The sequence below is a fragment of the Cephus cinctus genome, unplaced genomic scaffold (assembly GCF_000341935.2).
Source record: "Cephus cinctus unplaced genomic scaffold, Ccin1 Ccin1_scaffold0401, whole genome shotgun sequence".
In the NCBI taxonomy this organism is placed as follows: domain Eukaryota; kingdom Metazoa; phylum Arthropoda; class Insecta; order Hymenoptera; family Cephidae; genus Cephus; species Cephus cinctus.
In genome coordinates, this window is record NW_014333085.1 from 965456 (window position 1) to 988408 (window position 22953).

The following is a 22953-nucleotide window of genomic DNA, read 5'->3' on the forward strand; positions in this document are numbered from 1 at the left end:
ATATCTAATATATATTATATATATATATATAATATATAAATTATTAATTTTAATTTTTATTATTATTATATAAACAGGTGAAGTAATGAGATCAGATTTCAGATTATAATGACGTAACATTTTATTTGTCAACAAGCGGTTTCTAGCATTTGCACCAACCGAGCTTCGAGGCAGCGTTACTCAGCAAATAAAATGCTCCTGTGCCCGAGGTCACTATCCCGAACGAACTAAACAGGGACGATGCCGCTCCCGTGGCACCCATCGATTGTAACGTAGCAAACGTCGAGCCCGCTGCAACAGATCCGATGGACGATTGCCACGATGCGGCTATAGAGGCGGCTGCGATGCCGCTCAGTTTAAAACCAATAAGTGCCGGTATAGAGCCGACCAACGAATAGCCTAATAACGTGATGCCCATGCCACTTGAAGCAACACCAACTCGATGTATCACGAGATTGCCACTGGTATTCAACAGATTCCCACACTTCGTGCAGCGGTCAAACATACTGAAAAATATGGATTTTTTCATGATTGGATACACGTGTATAACAAAATATAACAAAATATGATACATGCGTAATTATATATATTATATTGTATAAACTGAGGAAGTGGTTGCTGTTGTTGTTATTAATAGTCAACGATATACATACGCAATAAAAGACTATAGATCGTAGAGAAAAATACGTGGCACGCGTCTCGTTCGACGAGACACAATGACTGCGTGTCCCGAAAACAATGCTTGCTACCATGGTGGAAGCAGAGGTGGAAGTAGACAAAGTGTGGTGATTCTCGAGACAAAGAATGTCCGCTCGAATAAACAAAGAGGGACTGAGGTGGCGGCCAGTAGCTCTCCTTTTTTAATGCTCCCATTGGCTACGTTTTCTATACTCTCGTACTACGACCAGAGATGAAAAGGGAGAGAGATTTGCTACATTCCAAATTAATTAATAGATTCAATAAGCATTGATTATGAATAAAAAAAAGTAATAATAATTCAATATAAAATTCGGTCTCGAACCCGAGACTCTCGCACGTTGACTCGTTACCATGCACGTATGATATTTAGTTACCTACCGTGACGTACAGATTGGGAAAACTGTATTTCAGTTGTTATACACGTTTGGAGTTTGCTTAGAGTACTCTGATACATACGCTTAACCAATCAAAAACGTGAGTATGGTTCGACGGCCCTCCGCTCAGGTGGCGCGTTTACTCCAAAATAAAATTGGTTTCAAGAATATCGGCCCATTCGCAACCTCCCTACTCATCTCTGCTACGACTGCTGATTAGAAAGAGACAGGGCGTGGCCGCCACCAGTCACCATCTTTTTCTATCAGCCAACCATTTTCGCGCGGTTTACATTTTGCCTCTATTAATGTTAACCAATCAGTGTCGTTCTTCCATTCAATCTTTATACATGATTGACTAATAGCTACGTGTGACTTCATTTCCGTTATAAGATTAAGATGTACATAAATTTCAAATATGCTGAAAGTTCTAAGTAAACAAAGGATTATTTCATGATGAGGATAAAGATATGAAAAGAACGACAAGTTTGTTACTAAATATTTATATTTGTATTAAATCACTATCAGTGTATTTATTTCTTTTTTTTTTTGATAAATCACTATTTCACAGCTTCATTCTTCCCCGTTGAAACATAATCTTAGCGATATCATAAGACAAGCTTTCGTAGAAAATTAAAAGGTTACAAGTTCGAGCTATGCCGCACGAATTTTCTTACGATATAGAAATATAAGTATAACTCAGTGTACAATATGGTACGAGCTACCTTTTTTAATCCTTCGAGTTATTCGGCATCGATTTGATGGAATAAGCACGAAAAATATCGCAAGTGGACTTTCTCGCACGCATCACAGAAGTCTTACTAACCCGGGAATAGTCGCGCATTTTTGTTCTTTATTTGAAAAGTATTAAATTAGAATGTATCTGACACTCTATTTGTCTATTCCCGGGTTAAAAGTTCTTTGCAATTTAAGCTCGCTATAGGCTTGCCAGTCGTGTATCAACTGTGTTACGATCAACTCTGTTCAAACTCCTAATCGACTAGGGCTACGTTTCGAAATGAACTGCCAGTACTGGGTAGCATCATTCTCTAATTTATAAAACAGACTAAAACTTCTTGTACTTGGCGCGCGACTTGACCTAGTTTCTTGATATGCAACCATCACGGGGTCCAGCAGTGAATTTTGGAACGTATTCCTATTTCATCCTAATCCACGTCCATCTCATTTTACAGAACCTACATGGAGATTTCGATTATCTTGCATTTTGTTTCTGTGAGCAGAATCAAAGGTTTGATGAGAATAGAGTATTGGGTGACTGTTTGGTAAATTATGCAAAATAATGACACCCGTTTGGGCTCATTATGGAATACGCATATTAAAGTTTAAAAAAGCCCTCTATTTGTTCCTCATTATTTTCTATTGATTCGTTAGTTTGAGGGATTAGTTGAAGTCATTAATAGCATAGCTCATCTATATATGAGGGTTGCCAATGACCTACTCAGATAATTGATTGACAGTATATGTATAAGGAGCAGCGATCTCTTTCATTTCTCTAATATTTCTGATTAACATTGATTTCATTGCCATTTATTCTTACCAGTAGTGCTGTTCTATTACTTATCACTGTGGGTATTATCAGTCCTGCCGATATTCCAATAAACACATATTGCCAAACACTGATATTGCACTGCATTGCCAATGAGGATATAAGAATGTTCCAAGTTTCAGTGTCGATGACTTTCATTCAAATCTCCTAATGCGTAATCGCTCTTATCATAGGAATCATATTCATACAATAACAATCACTGATGGTTCATAATGTTCCTTATGTTGTCGGGACTGCACAACAATCACAGCTCATATTTTTAAGCAGACAAGTCTATTTTTACTACCTGATACTTGTGATTTACAAGTAAGCAGAACACAGGCAGTAAAATTAAACTTGTCTGTATAAAAATCTAAGTCCTGATCTTGATATAGGAATCACAGTATCACTATAATAAGCTTTCAAATGTCTTCTAAAATCATACATTACAAATTAAAATTTTCCATTGAAAAATCTCTGATACAAACTATGCGTCAGAAAAGGGTAAAAACGTCAAATTCCTGCAGACTGTATATAATCTTCAAGTCATCTCTATCTTAATTGTCCTTGAAACACAATTTTACATCATGGTAATTAGGTTCGCAAACTGGGGATTAAGAGGCAAATGGCCAGCCCTAGATAATGTATTACCTTGTCATAAGGAAGATGCAGAATTTACTTTAATAACAACCTTATTCCCAAGATGATACTATTCTCAATTCGAAAGCGTCTCTATATACGAGTATGCGTCAAACGAAGTAACAAATATTTAACGAGCGCTGTACACAAGCCTTATTTCAGGACATACTTCATCCATTGAACCTCTCTAATCAAGTAGTCGATTATGCTTATTGGCTACTTGAGACCAAATATTTTTCTCCATGACATTAAGTGGTTGGATGATAAGAATTGATCAGGGCAGCATCGACTGGTTCCATGCATGAAGGACAGGTCAGCGAACGAAGAAGCCAATCATCGATACAGACTGCATGGTAAGTGTGCATACATGGTAGATAGCGCACTTCCTCACCGATCACAAGATCCATCATGCAAATTACACACTCTCCCTTTTTAGTACCATCGTATTCGCGTGTAGGTAGATGCTGTATTAGTCCAATTCTTTTGGCAATTCGTACTTGCTGTTCCTCTTCATTGAGGTTAGACGATCCTCCTCCACTGCTACCACTTCCAACTACAACGCCAATTCCACGACCCATAGTCAATTCGGTTGATTGTAAGCGATGTTCTCTAATTAACATGGATGGATAATACGATCCTGTTGTTTCCTGCGTGATAAAGCGAAAAATCAAAATTGTATTTTTGAACTACACGGACGAAGCGATTATTGAGAACAAACTGAAAATCTTTGATATTTTGATAATGAAAAAAAAATTGACAGCGTGATGAAAACCAAGTAGATGAACAAAGAACGAAATTTTGGCATTGACAGAGACATTACGTTATAGGGTAAAACGGGTCCAACGAAGGCCTCTTGCGATGAACCGCTGGTCGATGCAGGGTCAGGACTGTTACCAAGCAACGTAGAGTTATCCTGTTGCACACTGCCAGAACGTTTCAGGCAATTACCCATCTTTTCGTGATCTTGTCTGTTTGGTACTGCGTCTCATTCGCTACACCAGCTATGATTGAAGAGACACGAGAAGCTCGTTAAGGGAGCTTCCGATTTCAGTCCCCATCACAATGGACACTAAGCTCCATGCGTCTCCGTATGTCTCTTTAAAATCCTTCGGACTTTAAATCCGCTGATAAACTTGTTTAACACTGCCCTATGTGTGAATTGTTATGACTAGGCACCTCCTGTCACATAGCTGATGGCAGACAGTAGCTCGCATTCGTTGTTACACGCACAGGAAAAGGATACAGCTGAGCACAAACCATAGATGAGTTGCTCTTCATAGATAGAGAATATGAGTACCGTGCAGAACGCCAGAAACAGCCAGACTGAGCCAGACTGTATACCTGAAATAGGTAAAGCTGGCGTCATTCTTGAAACATTGTTAGTAATGTCAGTTTCGGTATTCGCAGCAGATATGTACCAAAACGTGTCATTCACGATACGTTCCGATGAATCTTTAGATTTATATCTGAGATAATGATTTACTTTAGTCTGGAAAATATTTGATCCGTCAAAGAGCTTTACAGCTGATTTCATCCTTCCTTATTTTTCAGGTCAAGTTATTCAGAAATCGCAAAGTTTGGAACACAAACGCTGCAAGTGGCGTAAAACGGTAAAATCGACATGGCCATCCAACATCAAGCCTTTTGTTCTACAAACGAATTTCCCTTTTAACTTAGATCTCAGAAAATAGCAATAGTATAGCAATAATCCACTATTAAATGAAAATGTTGACATAGTACTTAATAAAAGTATTACCATCAGCTACGATTGGCAAGTGCCGTCATGATATTTATAAGTGTTATTGGGTTATCTTTAAATTTTCGCGCACTATCCTGTATTCGTTTTCTTGCGTCATCTTCACGATATTCCGTCCACTCGTGAAGATACCTGATTTTGTTGTGTCATGGATAATCATAAGTAGAGAAGAGGATCTTATGTAGTTTCAATGAACATACTTTAATGGCGACTACTTTGATGAATCAGCGGTAGAAATGTCAGTTTATTCATAGAGTTTAGTTTGCTAAGCTGTTTTGAAGGGATTTATTAGATTCCAATGAATCGTTTCGGACAATAGCAGATTCGGTTTGTTCTCTTGCGAATTTGCAATATAAGAAAGCATTTATATCAATCGATAAGTTGGGCTGAAAGGTTGAGCAAAGCGAAGTGACTTCCTTGTCGCAGAATTCTTGTCGAAGGTGTTCACAGAAGTGCTCAACATCAGGATGTCTGCTTCTACAATATCCAGCGCTAAACTTCAAGATGACATGAATAGTATACCTTTGGCTGACGACGATCCTCAAGGTATTGTACAATACTATTATATTGATGACCTACTTTGAAATAATGAAATGCCATTCTAAAATACTATACAAGTTGATCATTATAGTTTATTGTTAAAAATGATATTTTAAGATAATTTTATGGTTTACAGTAATCATTCCTGAAGAAGAAATTCTTGATAATGTATCACACATGTCAGATGCTCTTGCCCATGGACGTAGTATGGATTCGATTCCATCTACTTTCACTAATGGAAGCAGCAGCCCTAACAGTGAGTGAAATGTTATATTGTTATAAAGTATTAATATGTGAGACATTGAAGAATTATTTATAGTCTATCTTGCAGGCTTAGACCCAGATATAAGTCCAGACGAACAAGAAGAAAAGGCTAGACTAATTGCCCAGGTCTTAGAACTACAAAACACTCTCGATGGTATGTTAAATCTCTAGATATTCAAATATTTGACAGAGGTCTCCATATTACTTTACTAGAAGATTTATTATCTTGGAAATTAGGAGCAATAAATTATCTTTACAGATTTATCACAGAGAGTGGATAGTGTAAAGGAAGAGAATTTAAAACTGAGGAGTGAAAATCAAGTATTGGGTCAGTATATTGAAAATTTAATGTCAGCTTCAAGCGTTTTTCAATCGACCAGTCCTAAATCGAAAAAAAAGTGAAGTAGTCGACATAGTATTAAAAGGAACATATGAGCAGGAGCAAGGCCTTGCAGCCATTAATTTTTTTTTCTTTTGATGAAAGATGCACTGGACAAAATCGGTTACTAAATATTTTAACATGCAATCTTGCAAATATCCTGCTGGATCACCCTGTTTATGTGGAACAAGAGATATAATGTGAAAGAATAATTATACTTGATCTGCAGGTCTCTGTATTATTCAACTTCACATCACTTGACCTTTATCTTTATGTGATATGCGACTTTTTTTAAATATTTTGAGTCACGATTCATTTTTTTTGAGAACGTTGAAAAATAAAGCTCACCGTTGTGTTAGCATATGTTGTGTCTGGATAACTTACGAAGCTTTAAGCTTAAAGAGTGATGTGCTTGATATTAATATGGGTCACCAAAGATTCTAATTCACATTTATACATTTTTTACAACCACGCTTGCTTGGAGGCTTCTCATCTATGTAGTTGGTAAATAGCATTACGTTAAAAAGATATTGTAATAATAATCAGGATTTATCTCATTGCATTAGCAGCTGATTCAGGGTATGAAATATATTTTATGAATATTTATTTTTCACTGCTATTAGAAATGGCTAAAGGATAAAACATCAATATTGATATATGTAATAATTTTGTTCCCTGAACTGAGTGGTGTAACTGATTCGTACAACGATGTATGAGTAAATACTATTATAATATTCAATGAATCTCAAAGGGTATTATTAAAAAGAAATAATGATTTTTCACATAGTTTCACACTGCTCGGTTCGAGGTGTACGTTTAAAGCAAAAGCCTTTGATAGAATTCGAAAAATACTGAATAAAAGATCTAGAAGGCAAATCATTATTTGGCAGCCTTTGGATTAACGCTTTCATATAGCCTGTTCTTCGTCTTACATTCCATGTTCTCTATTTATCCAATTCTCTCATGGGCTTTTAAATATTAGATTCAAAATTTCATGACCAAAGGGCGGAGGCGGAAAAGGTGATTGCAAAGCGCGAATACGCCTCACGCTATTTAACAAATAAAAATTAAATATTTCAAATTTAAGCTTTGCTTAAGAAACTTTATATATATGTATACATGTAGGTGTACAGAAGAGATATAAATCAATATAATATATATATACACATATATATTATAATTACTCAAGTTGAATGACGAAAAATATTCTGTCGAAGATTTCGATATTAGCACATTAGGATTTGCATTACCTGCGGATCGTAGAAGTTTTACAAGAAATTAAAAGTCCCGCGTTTACTTGGACCGTTTGGCATGCTGTAGGAGTTCATCTATGGTGTGTCTAATAATTAATAAAAGTTATCTAAGCTGCCGAGTAAGGCTACAGAAATTCTCAACAAAACAATTCGAACTCATGAACACAAAGCGAAGTGCACAATCCGAATATATTCTGTTGTTAAGTGACACGATGATGTAATGAACATTACACATTCTATGGCTAATACAAATGTCTTCATATTTTTTTCAAACCTTAAAGTCCTTCTCAACACTTCCTTATTATCATGGCTAATAGAAATGTCTTCAGCTTTTTCCCAGTGCTTGTCTCCCAGTTTCCTTCAAAAAAGTGTTAATCGACAGATAAGATTCAATGGATTGATTATAGCAAAGATGAAATGAATTTTGTATGCGCAGAATTCTCTTCTCTCGTTGCAAATTTTCATTATACTCGAATGAATTGTAATAAACATTTATTTATTGATAATATAAAATTACACTCTGTAATAACATGAAAGACGTATCTTACAATATTTCACAATTATATTATTATACGTGCTAGTCAATTACAGAAAAAAAAAACTTTGAAAGACACAGGAAACACGAATTTCATCTTAGCTCGTGAATCTCGAGTTTTTCTTTACAATTGATCCAGGCCAAAGTATAGCAATTATAGCCTAGAAATCTCAAAGGTTAAATTTTGTTCTTCGTCTACAAAAGGCCCTCCGCGGAATTTACATCTAAGATTAATATTATTGTCTAGCGCGATAATATCTAGAGCTTAAGATTTCCGGCAGAGATTATTTCATTTGATTTTAGACACTAGCGTAGGCACATCGAAAGCTTCGATAACTAAATCAATCAGCAATATTTTATATCTCTTTAAACGTCGCCACTATGCTGACAATTAAAACTCTTTTTATAAATATCACAAGTTATAATACAGACATTTACACTTTCCTTTCCATCGACCTTGCTTTCCCGTCTTTTAATCCGTTTACGCATTTCGTCGAGGACGTGAACTATCATTCGCCTCGTAGGATTGCTTAACTCTATTCTAATTACATACATACACGATATTTACATGTGTGTTAGTTACGAATATAGGCGAGGGGAAGGAAGAAAAGGGAGATAAAAAGAAATTTATGTATCGCGATATATCCAATATACGTAAAAATGACCTGCGCAAAAATTACCTAGTAGGTCCTAAGTTGTTCCCTGTAGCTTTTGTCGTTGTTCTTTATCGAAATTATTTACAAAAACGTTTATGATACCTTCGTGGGGGCAAGGTAGCAAAATGATCAACTACGACTTATAAAATATAGCCGAAAGACGCTATATTCAAGCTAGTCAGCTTTGGAATCCATAGCCCAAATTTCTACACACAGCTGAATTTGACACCTGAAAATGCAAGACAACAACCACGTGAGTAAAGGAGAGTAAAGCAGTAGAATTGTAGATGATAATGATGATGCGATAACGAGGATGATGTTCTCCTAGCAGTTGAAGAGAACGACCTAAAGGTAGTAGCAGCCGAGTACTAGCTTCCTCGTCCACAGAAAACGCGGAAAGGAAGGCAGGTCGACTCGTAGGCCTATAGAGCTTTTTGTACCTTTGAGTGCATAAAAACGCACTTATCAACCAATGGCAAAAAGCAGGAAGTATTTGTTACGCCATTAGTTGAAAAGGCATAAATTCGGGGCGCTTAGGTCTGCAGAAGAACCTACATAAAAGCACCCATCCTATGATTAATCTAATAAGCAACGGGGTCTTCGACTTTCCTGTTTACGAGCTTCAGGGCTCCGTCGCTTTAAAGTTTTCTCTCTATTCTATTTCTATAGTAGTTTTTATTTTTTGAAACAGAGAGTGTGCGACGCATATTAACATGACGTATGTTATTTCTGTAAAATTTTTAAATATAAATACCATCGTCGCTGGAGTAGCAGTTATGGCAATGCAGCTTGTGATTTCGAACGCGAACGTCGGTTCCCATAAGTCCGTCGCCCAATCGGACATGACACACGCAACATTTGAAGCACTCCATGTGATAGAACAGCCGAAGACTCTCTATTATCATTGCCGCACCCCTTCCTGCAATCATCAGACGTAATCGGTGATTAGGAATAAATAAAGAATAGTCATGTTAGGATATAGCGATTCGTAAGATTGCGTATTGACCTAATTCATCACCGCAATGGGAACATTTCTTTTTGCCGCTAACGCTCAACATCTTTTCTTGTGATTCTGCAGTGTTACTCGGTACAGTAGTCGGTTGCTGTGCCTTTTGTTGCTGAATGGCACGTTGCTGGGTTTCGTGCTGTACGGCAGGAATGTGCTCCTGACTTGCACTTAGCTCTAACCTGTGGGAGGATAAAATGTAGGACTCTATAATTTTCTGTTAGATCAATGCTATTTATTTTTTACTTTCTAATTTTTCAGTTTTATGAGTCTAGACCAACTGCGTCCTTTTAACCGTACCTTCTTCTTGGCGGCAGAGGTTTCTCCTGTACTCTGTTTTGCACTCTTTGGGTAAGAGTTTGTATAATGGAATCAGGTAAGGGTTTACTGTCTGATCTGGGTGGGGATCCTGTGTATGGTACGGATGTACCCGTAACGTGGACCTGAGGTTTGCGTGGCGATCGTTGGTTCTTCTCGTTGATTCTTCTTTGTTCGGCCTCCTGATCATAAGGAATTTTTGTTCTTACTTGATTAATTCTGACACCACTGACATTGAATTTTTATTTATTGAGACTGAACGAACCTGGATGAGCCAATGCTGATAATTGAAATCTTGAGTGGCACGTGGAACGTCACTTTTACGTCTCTGCACCCATTGATCTCCCTGAACTATTCTAGGACGCGGAGCCGCGCTCAGAGCTTGGAGAGTTTGTCTACTCATTTGTTGTCCAGGGTAATTCGCCAGAGTACCAGAGGAGGCACTTTGCCTCAGAGAAGTATCTACTTGGTGTGGAATCGAATCAGCTGACGGGACCCGGCTATTTCTGTAAAAGGATATAAGAAAGTGAAAAAAATTAGCCGCTGCTACTCTTGATCAACGGTTGAAGTGAACTGTCCAGCTGACGTAACCCAAACGACACTCGTCTGCGTGCAAATCAATTGTGGGCTTGCGTAAGAGAGGATTGGTAAACGAAAAGAGTGAACAAACAGGAAATTAAACGTGTATCACTGAGTCAGCTTGCACCTATAGATATGAGTTTGGGAGTGGGCGGAAGTAGATTGTCGAAGAATAACAAGGAATACGTACCTTATGGTAACATCTCTTTGTCTTTGTTCGATCAACCTCAGAGGCTTCGCTGGCGGAATTGGAGGTGGAGGTGGCCTCCTTCTTTGGCCATCTTGAAACTGAAGATTTGGCATGGAGGACCTGTAATTGGCTGGAGAGACCTGGACCTCCTTATATTGCTGAACGTTGTTAGCCGCGGAATTAGCAACATGAGCTACGTCTTGAAGAGATTTCCATTGTTCTTCCAGGTGTTCAGCGAGCTGTTGTTTCTTCTGGTCTCTATAGACCAGATTGTTACGTTGTCTTTTGAGTTCTTCCTGCTCCAGCTGAAGTAGTTCCCTTTCAACCCGTAGGACCTCCTACGAGTAAAAAATTGCATCGTAAACCAAATTCCAAAACCATAAAAATGAATTACAGTGGAATAAACTAATTGATTATTACATGCATTTGTTCTAATGAATAAGAATGTAGAGTGCAAGCAAGTGCCTTACCCCGGAAGCATAATCCTCCTCATGATTGCTCGAACAAACACCAGTCAGTGTGTCGTTCTGAGAACAACGATTTTTCCCATCAGTGCAATTTCAAAGTGCGATAACCAAGAGCGTAAGCAAAAATATAAAAAAGCACCTAGGATTACTAATTACTACTGACAGACAAATTATTACTACAAGACAAATTATCAGCTTACCTCCTGCTCGCGAATCTGACTGCCCATAGATTTGACCCGCGCGTCCTCATGACGACGAAGCTCCGCTGCCCGTCTTTCCTTCTCCTCAATTTCCTTGCGAACCCTCATCCTCTCAGCTTGCATCCTGAGCTCCTCCTGTTTCTCCTCTTCGACTCGTCTCGCTTCCGCTTCGCGTTCAGCTTCGACGCGGACCATTTCCTGGTGTCTCGTAACTTCCTCCTGTTGCGCCCTCTTGAGCGAGGTTCCTTCCTGCTTGCGAATGTTCTCCTCGTTTTTCCGGAAGGTGTCCTCCTGTCTACGTAGCTCAACCTCCTGCGCACGCTCGCGCTCCAACTGCATTTTCTCCTCCTCCAACTCGCGCAGTTTGTGTGCCAATTTTTCACCCAGGTCACTGTTCGGAACAGCATGATAGTAACTTAGTCTAGTCACGTGGAAAAGGGAAGGACACGTGGACAACTAATGAATCGTAAAGGAAGCAAACACTTGATATTTGACAATGTATGTATGCACATATCTACATATGTATCAAAGTACATTAGTACGAGAGGTCAATTAATAGTAATCATACAGGGGTCCCCGTGTCACTGTAATTAACCTTTGACAATGAGTCGGGTGTGTGCGAGTGCCTGTCTGTGTCGACCTCAGGGATGAAGATATCAGTAAAAGACGAGACAAAGGTTAAGTCGTGAAGGACCCGTTATTTTTGGAGTGCCGGGTTAATTCGAGAACAAGAAACGGGATACCGGTTCGTGTACGAGCTTGGGAAATTTGTGAATTAGAGACCTGTTCTCTTCGTGGTTGTTCCCATAACGCCATTGTTCCTCTTTCTCCAGTACTTCAATGATCTCTCGTTCCTTCTTCGTGATTTCGTCCTCCTCGGAGGAGGTTACGCTGGCTCCGAATGGTTCGCTACTCTGACGGCTGTGTTGGGACATATCCGGACTGACGGCCTTGTTGTTCCACTCTTCAGCATGACCCAGCTCAACGCCGGAGTCTCTTTCGTGACACGAGTCTTGCTCGTAGTTGCTGTCGGTGTCGTAAGAGCGACGATGCAGTTGCTCTATCCGTCGTTCCTCGGCAAGAATGGCCGCCATATCCGGAGGCTTCGTAAGAGTCAGTTCTCGCTCGAGTTCTTCATCGTTTACCTAAAATCCATTATTTCGTTTGTCAATCGTGCCTCCTACTTCGACCCCACTGATCTCTTGCACTTTGAAAACTTACACCTTCGATGCCAAGAAAATCCGAACGACGAGTTCTCAGCTCCTTCTTTATCCTTCTGGTGGAATTGAGTCTTTTCAAAGGCTCAACCGGAACAGTCTCTTCGTCGCTCAGGTCGACCGGAGGTGGTGGAGGTTTTTCCTTAGGTGGCTCGATGCTCGTAGGCTGTCCCAAAGTGAACGACAATCCAGTTACGATTTCCTCTCCTCCGTCGCCCGACAGATTCAGTGGGAGGATCTGCAGAAGACAAATTTCACATGTTACCCAACATCACGTCATATGGACCACATCACACGAGACTAAAAAAAGAAAGTGTGACCTATCCTACCTAGGCCAAATAAATTACCAACCTGTTTTGATACCGTTGACAATGCACTCGGATAATTGACAGTGGTACCAAACGTTGACGATGAATTACTGCCAAAGGACACCTTGACAGTTCGATCCGTAAAACTTGACTTGGCTGAATTCTTAGTGGAAACCAGTAAAGGATCTTCCAGGACCTTAAGCTTTTCTTCAGGTTGCTCGGAAAGCCTCTGCTTCTCCGAGTTTACCCGAGGGTTTTTATGATCATCCTGGTCCATGGGTCGTCCCGAGTCGATGATCTTGTCAATGGAATTTTCCGTTACGATTGATTCCTAGGGAAATAAAAAATGTTCAACTGACTGTATACATTTATTCAACTGTTAACGTTGTGAGTCTATAGAAGAAGGCCCTGCCCCGTGATGGGTGTTACGTCGGACGAGGACTTATAGTCTTGTCAGTTACGCAATGCTCAGTTCCTAGTGTAAATTGCAGTGTGAGGCAGCAAAGTATAATGCTGAGAAAATGTCACAACTGGGACAAGAAACTAACAGGTCTTTTTATACCGTACACGTTTTACGCGTCTTGCTGTATCGCAGGAACGTAGTGCGAAGTTGAGTTTACGAGTGGAATGTTAAAAAGACATTAAATTCAATGAACTATTGTCTTTGGATCTTTTAATCTTTCACGGTTTCGTAATTTCCTTTTTTTTTTCCATAATTCAAGAGAAACCCAGAGTTACGTTATTGAAGCAAAGTACCATAAGATTTAACCTGTTCGGAAGACTGTAATTCGTGATTTCCGTTTTTGTAAATACGCGTCTCAGTGTAATCCGTGCTGTGAAGGTAATCTACAAATGCGTGGTTTACAAGTAAAGCAGAGAAACACGACGTAAAAGTTAATACCAATAGATTAAAAATCAAAGCAAAGCAAAGCCATGCACTTTAAGATAATACATATGTCAAATAAAAGGATCTCGTTAATAAAACGTGAATAAGCATTATCAGATCCCAAAGAATGGACCATGGCTTTAGGTAATGGAAGATCAGTGGGATTTATTTTGTTGGTTATTGATCCTCAAGTTTTCATCCTATCCCGTACCTTTCTTTAAATATATGAATAACTGTTTTTCAAATTTATTTTTTGCCTCGACTGTACCTTTATTTCATAAAATGCCTCTCAGCACAGTAAAGTATTACATCTGTTGTATCACCAGGACCATTTGTATCTTAACATACAATCAATATAGAGTTTAATATTATTAACCAGTCCGAAAAATTGGTTCATTTGTCACGAAGAATTTTGGACGGCTATTCGAAACTAATTGTGGTTCGTAATTTATCCAAGGTAAACACGAAGCACACAGAACGCTGAATCGAGTGATACGTATACGTGGTCTTATGAGAGGTGAAATCGACAAAAGAAAATTAGAACGAGAGACACAGGTACGTATGACCTGAGTGAGGTGGAAAGCATTTCAAGCACGTGAGAGAAGAAGAGGGATAATAAGAAAAAAAAAACGGCAGGAAACGAAGGAAGCAAGCTGCGCCTTACCTCGTAACGTTAAGTAACCCAAGCCTGTAACCCAATGGAAGATCAGCGGAGACGTGACGAGAAGTTTAGCGCTTCAGAGTTGCACTACAGTACCTAGGTCGTAATTCGAGTACAGAGATCGCGAAAATGATAAAAAAAAAAAGAATGAACAGAAACAAAAACCCAAAGGGAGGAAGACTCCACGCCTCTGCTCAAAGCTACGCGCTGGTTTTACCTTTGTTTGCGATTCTTATCTTTATCGAAGATTACAGCGATAGTCAAATGACGGACAAGCGGATATTCGACCCACGTGACAGACTTGACAGGCAATAGTTTTTTAATGTTTTGGAAGATTTAAAAAAAATTGATATCACAGACGTTTCGATGACAAATAAATCGACATAGGATGAATGAATGTGCAAAGGTATTTTTGAAAAAAAAAAAAAAAAAAATTGCATGACGAATGAAAAAGATGAGCGTCGCTATATGCGTTTCATGGGGAAGGACAAACGGCCGAAGATAAATGATAAGACTTATGTGGACACTGACAGAAATCGGACACCGTTTAAATTGCTGGGCAATGAATTGTATATATGTATTTTTGTTTGCTTCACAATTTTAAAAAGGTACAACAGTCAATTATTAGCCATTAGGCAGCTGCTGCGTGCCACCTGATCACGAAAAGCTTCTTATCAGACCCACTGAGAGTCGTGGTCGATGATCGAGTCTTATAGTTACACTTCGGTCAAAGGTTAGACCCGCGAGGTTGCACGGATTGAAAATAATAATTGCATCGGAATATTACTTCGGCTTTATTTCGTTCGGCTAGGCCACGTGTCCGCTACTAGATTAGAGTTAAGGAGACGAGAGGGCTGGGCGCGCGTACTTTCGGGCATTTTAATTAAACGACGATTAAAGTACGGGGGAGGCTCGCATTATTGGCCGAAGGAGGTTATTATACTTAATTAATGTTTCGTATTCGTAAACGTTTATTTACATCGTTAACTAAAGTCGCTTTCACGCTGGCGAACTTGGCTCGGTACGGTTGGTGCGATAACGGCTTAAGGTTTTTGCTGGGGTCGTATGATTTTCCGCAATTCTTTTTTGCTCCTTGTCTCTCTCTCTCTCTCTCTCTCTCTCTCTCTCTCTCTCTCTCTCTCGTGTCTTTCCAGTGTGCCTCCTGCTTTGACGCATTCCGGCTATTTGTGGCTGAAAGATCGAGCGATGACGACGCGAAGAGACGCATGAGAAAGACACGACGAGTGACAGAATGGCTATTGTAAGAGACGGAGATGGAGAGAGAGAGAGAGAAAGAGAGAACCTGGCAAGGTTGATCTCAAGAGAGGGAGAAGGTGCGCCATTTCGAATTCGGATTATGTACAAGATGTTCTAGCATAGAGAAGCTAGAGGCAGTTGGCCCAAAACGCAATAATTCGTAGAGCCAGCGCCTTAAATTCTCTTTTAGGAATTTTTCAAAGGGATGCTACCCTCATTAATTAGAACCTCGGAAGACTGCGGATTTGCTACTCGTACCACTGTGATGAATGGCGTCACTGGAGGCGTCGTAGGAGCTTCACCCTGAGGTACCACCACCTTTTGACAAAGTTCCACCACCGTGCGACGTCTCTCTGGCGTCGGTGTTTCCTGCACTGCCGCCACCTCGGTCGCCGGGCTTGTTAGAGTTGTTGTCGGGGATGTTAGGTTCGTGCAATTATTGGAACGGATGTCCTTGGGTGCCTCCAAATCAGAAGATTCGGACTCAGCCAAAGCGGAGGACGTCTCGGGGGACGAAGTGGGAGTTGCGATAGTCGTTGGAGACACGTCGAATGTTTTCTTCGAGGGAGAAGTTGGTGATGGTGGAAGAGTACGTAATTTAAGGGGCGGCGGTACTTTTGGTTGATCCTGAGAGCCAGTTGAGGGCGTCGGAGAGGATTTGTCTGAGACTCCCTTACGTGGCAGAGGGGTAGGAATTTTTGATAGACCACGAGGTGATGATGGTGAAATGATCGATGATTTTGGAGTCTGATTCGCCGTTTGCAGATTGCAACTCGGTCCAGAGTCAGGACGAGGAGTTCGTGTAGGTGCAAGGTGAGGGGTTGTCGGGGACGAAGTTGTTCTTGTGGGAGAGGTGTCCTCGGACGTCGTTTCTTTTTCCAGATTCAAAGAGAGCACGGTATTAGGATTACTGTTATTGTCCAGGCACTTGTCCTGTGCTATGTCAAAATTTGATTCAGAGTGATCATCTTGCATTTTAGGTAACGTCGGCTCGACAGGAATCTGCGAAGAAGTCGAAGTGAGAGTAGCAGGTTGCTCTTGAGGCACTTTCAAGAGTGTCTTGGGCTTGGGCTTTGGATTAGGCTTAGGCTTGGATGTGGAGGTAGGATTAGGTGACTCGGGTGGAGTGCGTCTTGCAGGTACCTTGGGACTTTGATAAACTATAGGACGATTCGAGGTAGATGGGATCGCTTTAGAGTTAGTTACGTCTACGATTATTTGTGGCTGAGATTCGTTGTTAGTCGACAGCTCCCCAGAAGATTCAGCAGTTTCCTAGAGGATCAGAGTGTTGAGATAAAGAAAGAATAAGAAGTGAGTATGTGAAGGAGGGCGAGAGCGAAGAAGGAAAGGAGGAGAGAATACAGTGACACCGAAGAGGTACGAGTCGAGACATCTCGGATTACAAAGAATGAGAACGTGGGACGCGCGCGTGGCGTCTCTCGAGCGTCCTGAAGTTTAGTTTATGAAATGCCAGAAGACAATTCAAGAAATTACATTGACGTTTCTAAAGTACCTTCATGTTACTACTGGAAATGCCTCCTCGGTGTTGACTGGTTAATGCAATTTTATACCAGATGAATGGAGAAAGATCGGATGAAAGAATGAGTAACGGACCAGAACCAAATTCTCCGAGTAGAAGATAAGCGAAAGTGAATGGGTATAGTCTTACCTTCTTCGTTACTACTGCTTCCGGTTCAGTTGCGTATGACGAAAGAGCTGTCGAGAGTGCAGTTGAAAGAGGTTCAGCAGCAGCGAGTTCTGCAGGTTTAAATGGTTCGTTCGTTGGGGTGGGCTCTTCCGGTCGCCGTGCAAGGGGTTCTTGTCTTTCGGGGATGCTGCTGCCAGCTGTGTGGACGCCGATATCTTCGTCAACGGGTTCATCGGCTTGACTTACGGAACAGCTAACGTCCGCAGTGTGTATGCCGGAATCTTCACGGTCCGTGTCGTTGAGAAGTTCAGCCGACGAAGAGGAAGCTGGGTAGCGTCTGCTGTAGTCCAGTTCCTCGAGACTTTGGACTCTCTCGAATGTATCGGGACCGCTGGAGGCATCTGCATCGAGAGAATCGAGACTGCGGTGGAAAGCTGTCCTGGGAATTCGGTATTCGGAGTCGGGCGATGAACTCCTCTCACTGGGTGTCGAGGTCTCGATTCGTGTTTCCGTGTCTCTGAAGCTGAGTATATGTTTGGCCATGGCTCGTTTGTCCAGGTCTTTCTTCCTGGATGAGTCCAGGGCGTTGAGACGATCCTTGATACTCCTTGCGGACAATTCGCAAGTCTTCGGAGCAGCCTCGGAAGCCGGTGGAGCCACCGGAGTGACCAGGAAAGGTTTTTCCGTACTCGTGTACTTCTCGAGCGACATTAATCTGTCCCGAAGTGGTCTACCGGTATCTGACAATTCCTCGGCTCTGGGCTTCCGAATCGAATTTTCGGCAATTTCCAACTTCTGGGAGGCCTGATGATGGCTTTGACTTTCGCGTTCGCTCGTCTGCTTCTCCAGGTTTGAGAGTCTCTCTCTGATGGAGCTCATGTCACCGGAGAGTCTCTTAAGAATCTTATTACTGCTACTGTTAGCGTTACTCTTGTCTCCGCCGTTCTCACCATCCTCCCTCTGGCTCTCCAGATGCGAGAGTCTCTCCTTTATGGACTTCGTGTTGCTGAAGTCTCCGGAGAGTCTCTTGGCCTTGGTATCGCTATTCTTTTGCGAGGCTTTTTCAAAAATTTCTCGCCTCTTAACTATATCTACTTTAACAACTGGTAAATTCTTTTCATCGTTCAAACTGGTCTTCGAGCCGGTATCGTTGGAGTTTACCGAGGAGTTATTCAGCTTCGCGTCCAAATTCGCCAAGGACTTCCTTCGCATCGGTATATTCTGGGACACCCTGGATACGTAGCCACGGATCGCACCTTCGTAGGTGTACTCTTCAGGTTCCGGTGAGCTTGCTGTCGCTGTGGTAGCTGAATCGTATTCCTGATTATGATTATGATTATGATTATGATTATGCTTGTGGCTGTGGAAACCGTTATCGAGATCCGCGACTTTCTTATTGGGTACAGCATTTCCGTTTTCGCCGGTCCCGTTGTTGTCCACGTCTGAATGATTCTTCTCGATCTCGCTGTCCCTGTCGCTCTGTAAAATCATTCATGGGTACAGTTTGGTTGGGTTAGCCAAATATGATAATAAGGTCTGACCGAAGAAGTATTAAAGATTCAAGATAAAAAAAAAGAGAAGTAGATAAAGAAAAGCAGACTGACTAGAACACTGTGGGCGTCATCGTGAGTGTCCCCACTGACGGAGCTCTTCCCACTGCTGGTCCCAATACCAAGGTCGCTCAGGTCGTTCGCATCTTCCTCCTGATACATCGCCAGACTGATACTCATTTTTCGGCCCCGGTTCCCCCGTTCCTCCATCATCTCCGAAAACGTCTTGCTCCGGCGACGCTGCCTGTCGTGTTCCTCGAGCTCCAGCTTCTTCACCTCGACGACCCGTTCGATTATGTGCTCCTGCCGCTTCCTGCGACTGCTCTTCCAATTGTCGAGATTCTGCAATTAAACAAGCAATCCCCCCCGCCGTATGACATCGTCTTTCTCTTCGTCTCGAAAGATGTAATAAATTTACTATAAAAATTCCTGAACCGCCGTTTCAAAATTTTATATTATTTTTTTTTAATTAAATCTTACCGACTGCCAATCCTCAGGATCATCGCGGACCTCCTGCTTTATCTTCTTGACCTCCTGCACCTTCTGTAGCTGCTCCTGAGCAGTGCGATAAAGCGAGCACGGTCCTACTTTGACAAATTGCAGAGGGTTGGTCGCCTGCTTCGGGGGTGTCTTAAGTGTCGTCTTCAATTTTGGTGGCTCGTGGGTGGTCTGCAAGAAAAAGATATTATTTAGAAAAAAAATATACCTCAATACGTTTTATCACTAATTGTCCCAGACTGAGAAATTTCAGCATGAACTTCCACCAGCTCGGGTAACATGGTCAAAGCCGGAAGCGGAACTACGCTTCGAGCTGGTGACATTACGTGATTTCCACGTGCCATTGTTATTTTATTCAGCGGATTTGAACTTGCTGTATTCGAGCATGAAGGCAATCTACCGAGTAAGCCTGATCGGTAAGTTAGTTAACTTCCTCTTGAAAATGTCTTTCCACGTTTTCCCCGTTATAAACCGACCCAACAGATTTTCCACCACCGATGCCCAGGAGATCAAAATACAATAGTTTGTCACAGAAAATATATAGCTAGTGGTATTACGAACCCATAACCTATCGACCCGAAGAGAACTCTTCGGGGTCCCCGAAACTCACCATTCTGTCGTTTCGCCGCTCCGAGGCGGCGGCGGCTTGCGAGCCGGGCATCCTCCTCCCTCCTCCCTCCGCCCCTCTTCCCGCAGCTTCTTCCTTCCCCTCCGTTTTCCGCTTTCCTTCCACTCTGCCTTTCTCCTCCTCCCTAAAACCTTCTTCCTTTTATCTTACACCTTCCCCTCCGTCGGTTCCTCTTCAGTGGTACGCGATGCCCTCTGACCACGTGTCCATCCTACGAGGCTTCCTGAAAATGCAAAAAATACAAAAAAATTGACATTTTCCGCGAATTCGACTCCCCCTTCTTCTCCAATCTCCTCAGTGCATTCTCGTGCAAGCGACCAAAGTCGCGCGTAATAAATATATGAAATTGAATGAAAAAGTAATAAAGAGAAAAGGAGGCTCTCTCGCAAGGTGTCGCTAAAAGATTAGCCTTGAATGCCATAGAAAAAGATGTTCAATCTTCGCGAACCGGATGCACTTTCCCTGGTTCCGAGGCTCTTTCTGCGAGTAGGTAAAGCGTGGAAGATTGGTGCGATAGCCTGGGGAGTGCGGAGGCATAAATTATATTTTCACGAGAGAATTCTTGGGTTCCGAACGTTGCTTTCCCCCGTGGCAGCTCCAACGAAGAGTGTCTGGATGACTTTGGGGTCTGGACCTCCGTCGAAGTCGAACCGTCTGTTTTTTTTTTTTTTTGGCAGCTCCAACGAAGAGTGTCTGGATGACTTTGGGGTCTGGACCTCCGTCGAAGTCGAACCGTCTTTTTTTTTTTTTTTGTAACTGCATCTTCGCCATAACAGACCGGACTTTGGGGGACGAGACACAAATTCTCCATAAATGACTCCGAGACGAATAAATATTATTGCAGCTAAAGCTACGTACGCATGTATTCACCCCGAGACGTAAAACCCACAACATCCGGCCGGTATCGCGTTATTTCGTGGCATTTCGTGCTATTTCGGTGAACCAGCATGGGCACTCTTGATCGTGTTTTGTCTTTTGCATCGACTAAAAGAATCTCAAGGCTACGCGGCTATTTCGCGCTTAACGGTTGGTACGCTATGCTAATGCACGAGGAGAGCCTGGACACGACTCGTACTTGAAACGTCAACGTGGATATACAAGATGGACTCATTAGCAGTTTACCGAAAGAGAATAGAAGGCTCAAACTTTTTCGGCCGACTGTCAATCATCCCATTTCGCCCGCGAGTAACCGGACTATTAATAATACGCCTATTTATAACGTCACGTCGCCCTCACGGTCAACGATCAGAAATTACAGACCGATCTCACGCTCTTTATTTACGCGCGACTCTCCTCGCCGATTTCAATGGCAAAGCAATGGAAATTCACTAAGGTCGAAGCCGTGAGACGCTTTCCCAGAATGCACGCAGACAGAACGACAATCCCCGTTTCCCTGGGACTCGAGTGCACGACGGATATTCAATAAATAAAAGATTGGTACAGTCTTATCAAAATGTGAGTGATATATCGCAACCAGCGTCCTTATCGCGCGATAACACGAATAACGAGAAACCATAGCTGATATGGAGATTGAACGTTTTCAAAAATTCTTGCAACAATCATTTCGACGCGTGTCGAAATTTTCCCGAAACTTTTCGAAAATGACCATTGTTTTCAAAAAATTTCAAAAAATTATCGGTCCTGAACATCTATCGGACTTAGGTTACCGAATCAGATAGGTTATGTCTCCCTAGTCCTGATATCGCATCCTTGGTCTCGATACACGCTAAGCTACCTAATCGATATAAATATCGATATATCGTTTCGGGGTGCGAGTTACCACGGTAGCGCTCCTGGCCGTCGGCCATCTTGTTTAACGAAGAAAGACAATATCGACACAGAAAGACACGCTCTGTATATTCCGATAACTCGAGAAGAATTTCCTCTTAGAAATCCGACGGTATCGATTACCGATCGTAAAGTATCGTTCGTCCCGTCAGCCACTGCTACGAAATTGCATAGTCGATCAACACGCACAGCTACCGTTTCCAAGTGAGCGGTAACAACAGTGCAGCGCCGCTGGACAGTCTCCATAAAGATGCATGAAAAAGAAAAAAAGGGAAATATTCTTCAAAAATGTGTCCTTCCGTCAATGCCATTAATTTACGACCAAGACGGGTCAAAGATCGGAGGTGATTTACAAGAAAAATCCGAGACCTCAAAAACCTCGATCTTTCCCCTCGCACAGACAAGGTCGTAAACGACAGTATTTCCCTGACGTGAAAGTAAAGCACAAGTCCAAAGCTGAGATAGAAGTAACAGTTAAATACGACACTACGTAAGCAACGTACATACCCAGCTAACAGTAGCGTTACGTTACGCGCGGAGTGGAACGTGGCTCGAGTCAAAGTGCTAGTCTCACGTAGCCTTAACGGTAGTCGACTTATCCTTCGGCTCGTCTTCCTGCTTTTATTATGCCACGGCGTCTCCTCTCTGTCCGACGATCTACGTACTCTCTCGTCCGCCTTAAGCTTCCCCCCCACTGCCCACGAGCCGAAGATCATTATATTTTAATTCCGTCGAGGCTCTAAAGATCACTCGACAGCGGTGCAGTGCGTAGATAGATAATACCGTGACGACGTACAAAAACAAAAGACACGCGTCGCCAATAAAACCCAACGCTCCGTAATCTCGGTAGGAATAACAAAGTGAATGCTTCGATGGAGCATGAAACGTAGCTCGTCGAAAACTGCAAGGCTTCCTGCGGTTGAAAATCAGCAAAGGTACCGTAATAGCTGGAATAACGATAATACGAGTGTCACCGGAGAACCAAACAAATCCGATGAGTCGTGCACGAGACGTCGGAAAGCCACGGGAGGGCGAGGGAGAGAGAAAGAGAGAGAGGGGGAAGGAGACGTAGGGACAGAAGGGTGGTGCAAAGGTGCGTAGTACTGGTAGCCAC

The 22953-nt window shown here is 41.9% G+C and overlaps 4 protein-coding genes across 14 annotated transcripts in view; 1 reads left to right on the forward strand and 3 right to left on the reverse strand.

The window, feature by feature from the left end:
* Positions 1-96: 96 nt before the first annotated feature.
* LOC112494295 lies at positions 97-908 on the reverse strand. Its single transcript, XM_025084631.1, has 2 exons — positions 577-908; positions 97-506 (listed from the first exon to the last, which is right to left on the reverse strand). The coding sequence occupies exons 1-2, from the start codon at positions 750-752 to the stop codon at positions 143-145; spliced, it is 540 nt and encodes a 179-aa protein (XP_024940399.1). The 5' UTR covers positions 753-908; the 3' UTR covers positions 97-142.
* A 649-nt stretch (positions 909-1557) lies between these two features.
* Positions 1558-4482, reverse strand: LOC107267406 (RING finger protein 11). The gene is made up of 2 exons (XM_015739088.2): positions 4076-4482; positions 1558-3902 (listed from the first exon to the last, which is right to left on the reverse strand). The coding sequence occupies exons 1-2, from the start codon at positions 4205-4207 to the stop codon at positions 3504-3506; spliced, it is 531 nt and encodes a 176-aa protein (XP_015594574.1). The 5' UTR covers positions 4208-4482; the 3' UTR covers positions 1558-3503.
* A 666-nt stretch (positions 4483-5148) lies between these two features.
* LOC107267408 (short coiled-coil protein B) lies at positions 5149-7699 on the forward strand. 2 transcript variants are annotated; one of them, XM_015739091.2, is made up of 4 exons: positions 5149-5557; positions 5688-5807; positions 5871-5969; positions 6075-7699. In XM_015739091.2, exons 1-4 carry the CDS (start codon positions 5479-5481, stop codon positions 6215-6217), a joined length of 441 nt encoding a protein of 146 aa, XP_015594577.1. In that variant the 5' UTR covers positions 5149-5478; the 3' UTR covers positions 6218-7699. The 2 variants fall into 2 exon arrangements, with proteins under 2 accessions (XP_015594577.1, XP_015594578.1); XM_015739092.2 differs by having other exon boundaries at positions 5153-5557; positions 5883-5969.
* A 223-nt stretch (positions 7700-7922) lies between these two features.
* LOC107267402 (autophagy-related protein 23) overlaps positions 7923-22953 on the reverse strand; it is a 31301-nt gene continuing 16270 nt past the window's right edge. For 4 of the 10 annotated variants that reach the window (XM_015739074.2, XM_015739073.2, XM_025084596.1 and 1 more), the window contains 16 exons: positions 20034-20274; positions 19406-19594; positions 18980-19267; positions 17397-18854; positions 15986-16999; positions 12967-13254; positions 12620-12853; positions 12182-12543; positions 11399-11789; positions 11202-11258; positions 10732-11069; positions 10228-10468; positions 9945-10144; positions 9645-9826; positions 9393-9557; positions 7923-8867 (listed from right to left, as the gene is read on the reverse strand). In XM_015739074.2, the coding sequence (XP_015594560.1) occupies positions 8845-8867; positions 9393-9557; positions 9645-9826; positions 9945-10144; positions 10228-10468; positions 10732-11069; positions 11202-11258; positions 11399-11789; positions 12182-12543; positions 12620-12853; positions 12967-13254; positions 15986-16999; positions 17397-18854; positions 18980-19267; positions 19406-19594; positions 20034-20084 (5481 nt within the window). In that variant the 5' untranslated portion in view covers positions 20085-20274 and the 3' untranslated portion in view covers positions 7923-8844. Of the gene's footprint in view, positions 8868-9392; positions 9558-9644; positions 9827-9944; positions 10145-10227; positions 10469-10731; positions 11070-11201; positions 11259-11398; positions 11790-12181; positions 12544-12619; positions 12854-12966; positions 13255-15985; positions 17000-17396; positions 18855-18979; positions 19268-19405; positions 19595-20033; positions 20275-20909; positions 21061-21173; positions 21198-22346; positions 22500-22953 lie in introns of those variants that run through there. The other 6 variants (XM_015739075.2, XM_025084597.1, XM_015739077.2 and 3 more) reach the window with 6 other exon arrangements.

Bases quoted from the DNA above. Each gene is read 5' to 3' on its own strand.
- LOC112494295 (XM_025084631.1), bottom strand. From the start codon at position 752: ATGGTAGCAAGCATTGTTTTCGGGACACGCAGTCATTGTGTCTCGTCG. The intron at 507-576 runs GCATGTATCATA...CATATTTTTCAG, and splicing joins AATATAATATATATAATTAC to TATGTTTGACCGCTGCACGA.
- LOC107267408 (XM_015739091.2), top strand. From the start codon at position 5,479: ATGTCTGCTTCTACAATATCCAGCGCTAAACTTCAAGATGACATGAAT. The intron at 5,558-5,687 runs GTATTGTACAAT...TATGGTTTACAG, and splicing joins GGCTGACGACGATCCTCAAG to TAATCATTCCTGAAGAAGAA. The intron at 5,808-5,870 runs GTGAGTGAAATG...AATTATTTATAG, and splicing joins TGGAAGCAGCAGCCCTAACA to TCTATCTTGCAGGCTTAGAC.
- LOC107267406 (XM_015739088.2), bottom strand. From the start codon at position 4,207: ATGGGTAATTGCCTGAAACGTTCTGGCAGTGTGCAACAGGATAACTCT. The intron at 3,903-4,075 runs GTAATGTCTCTG...TTTATCACGCAG, and splicing joins GACCCGTTTTACCCTATAAC to GAAACAACAGGATCGTATTA.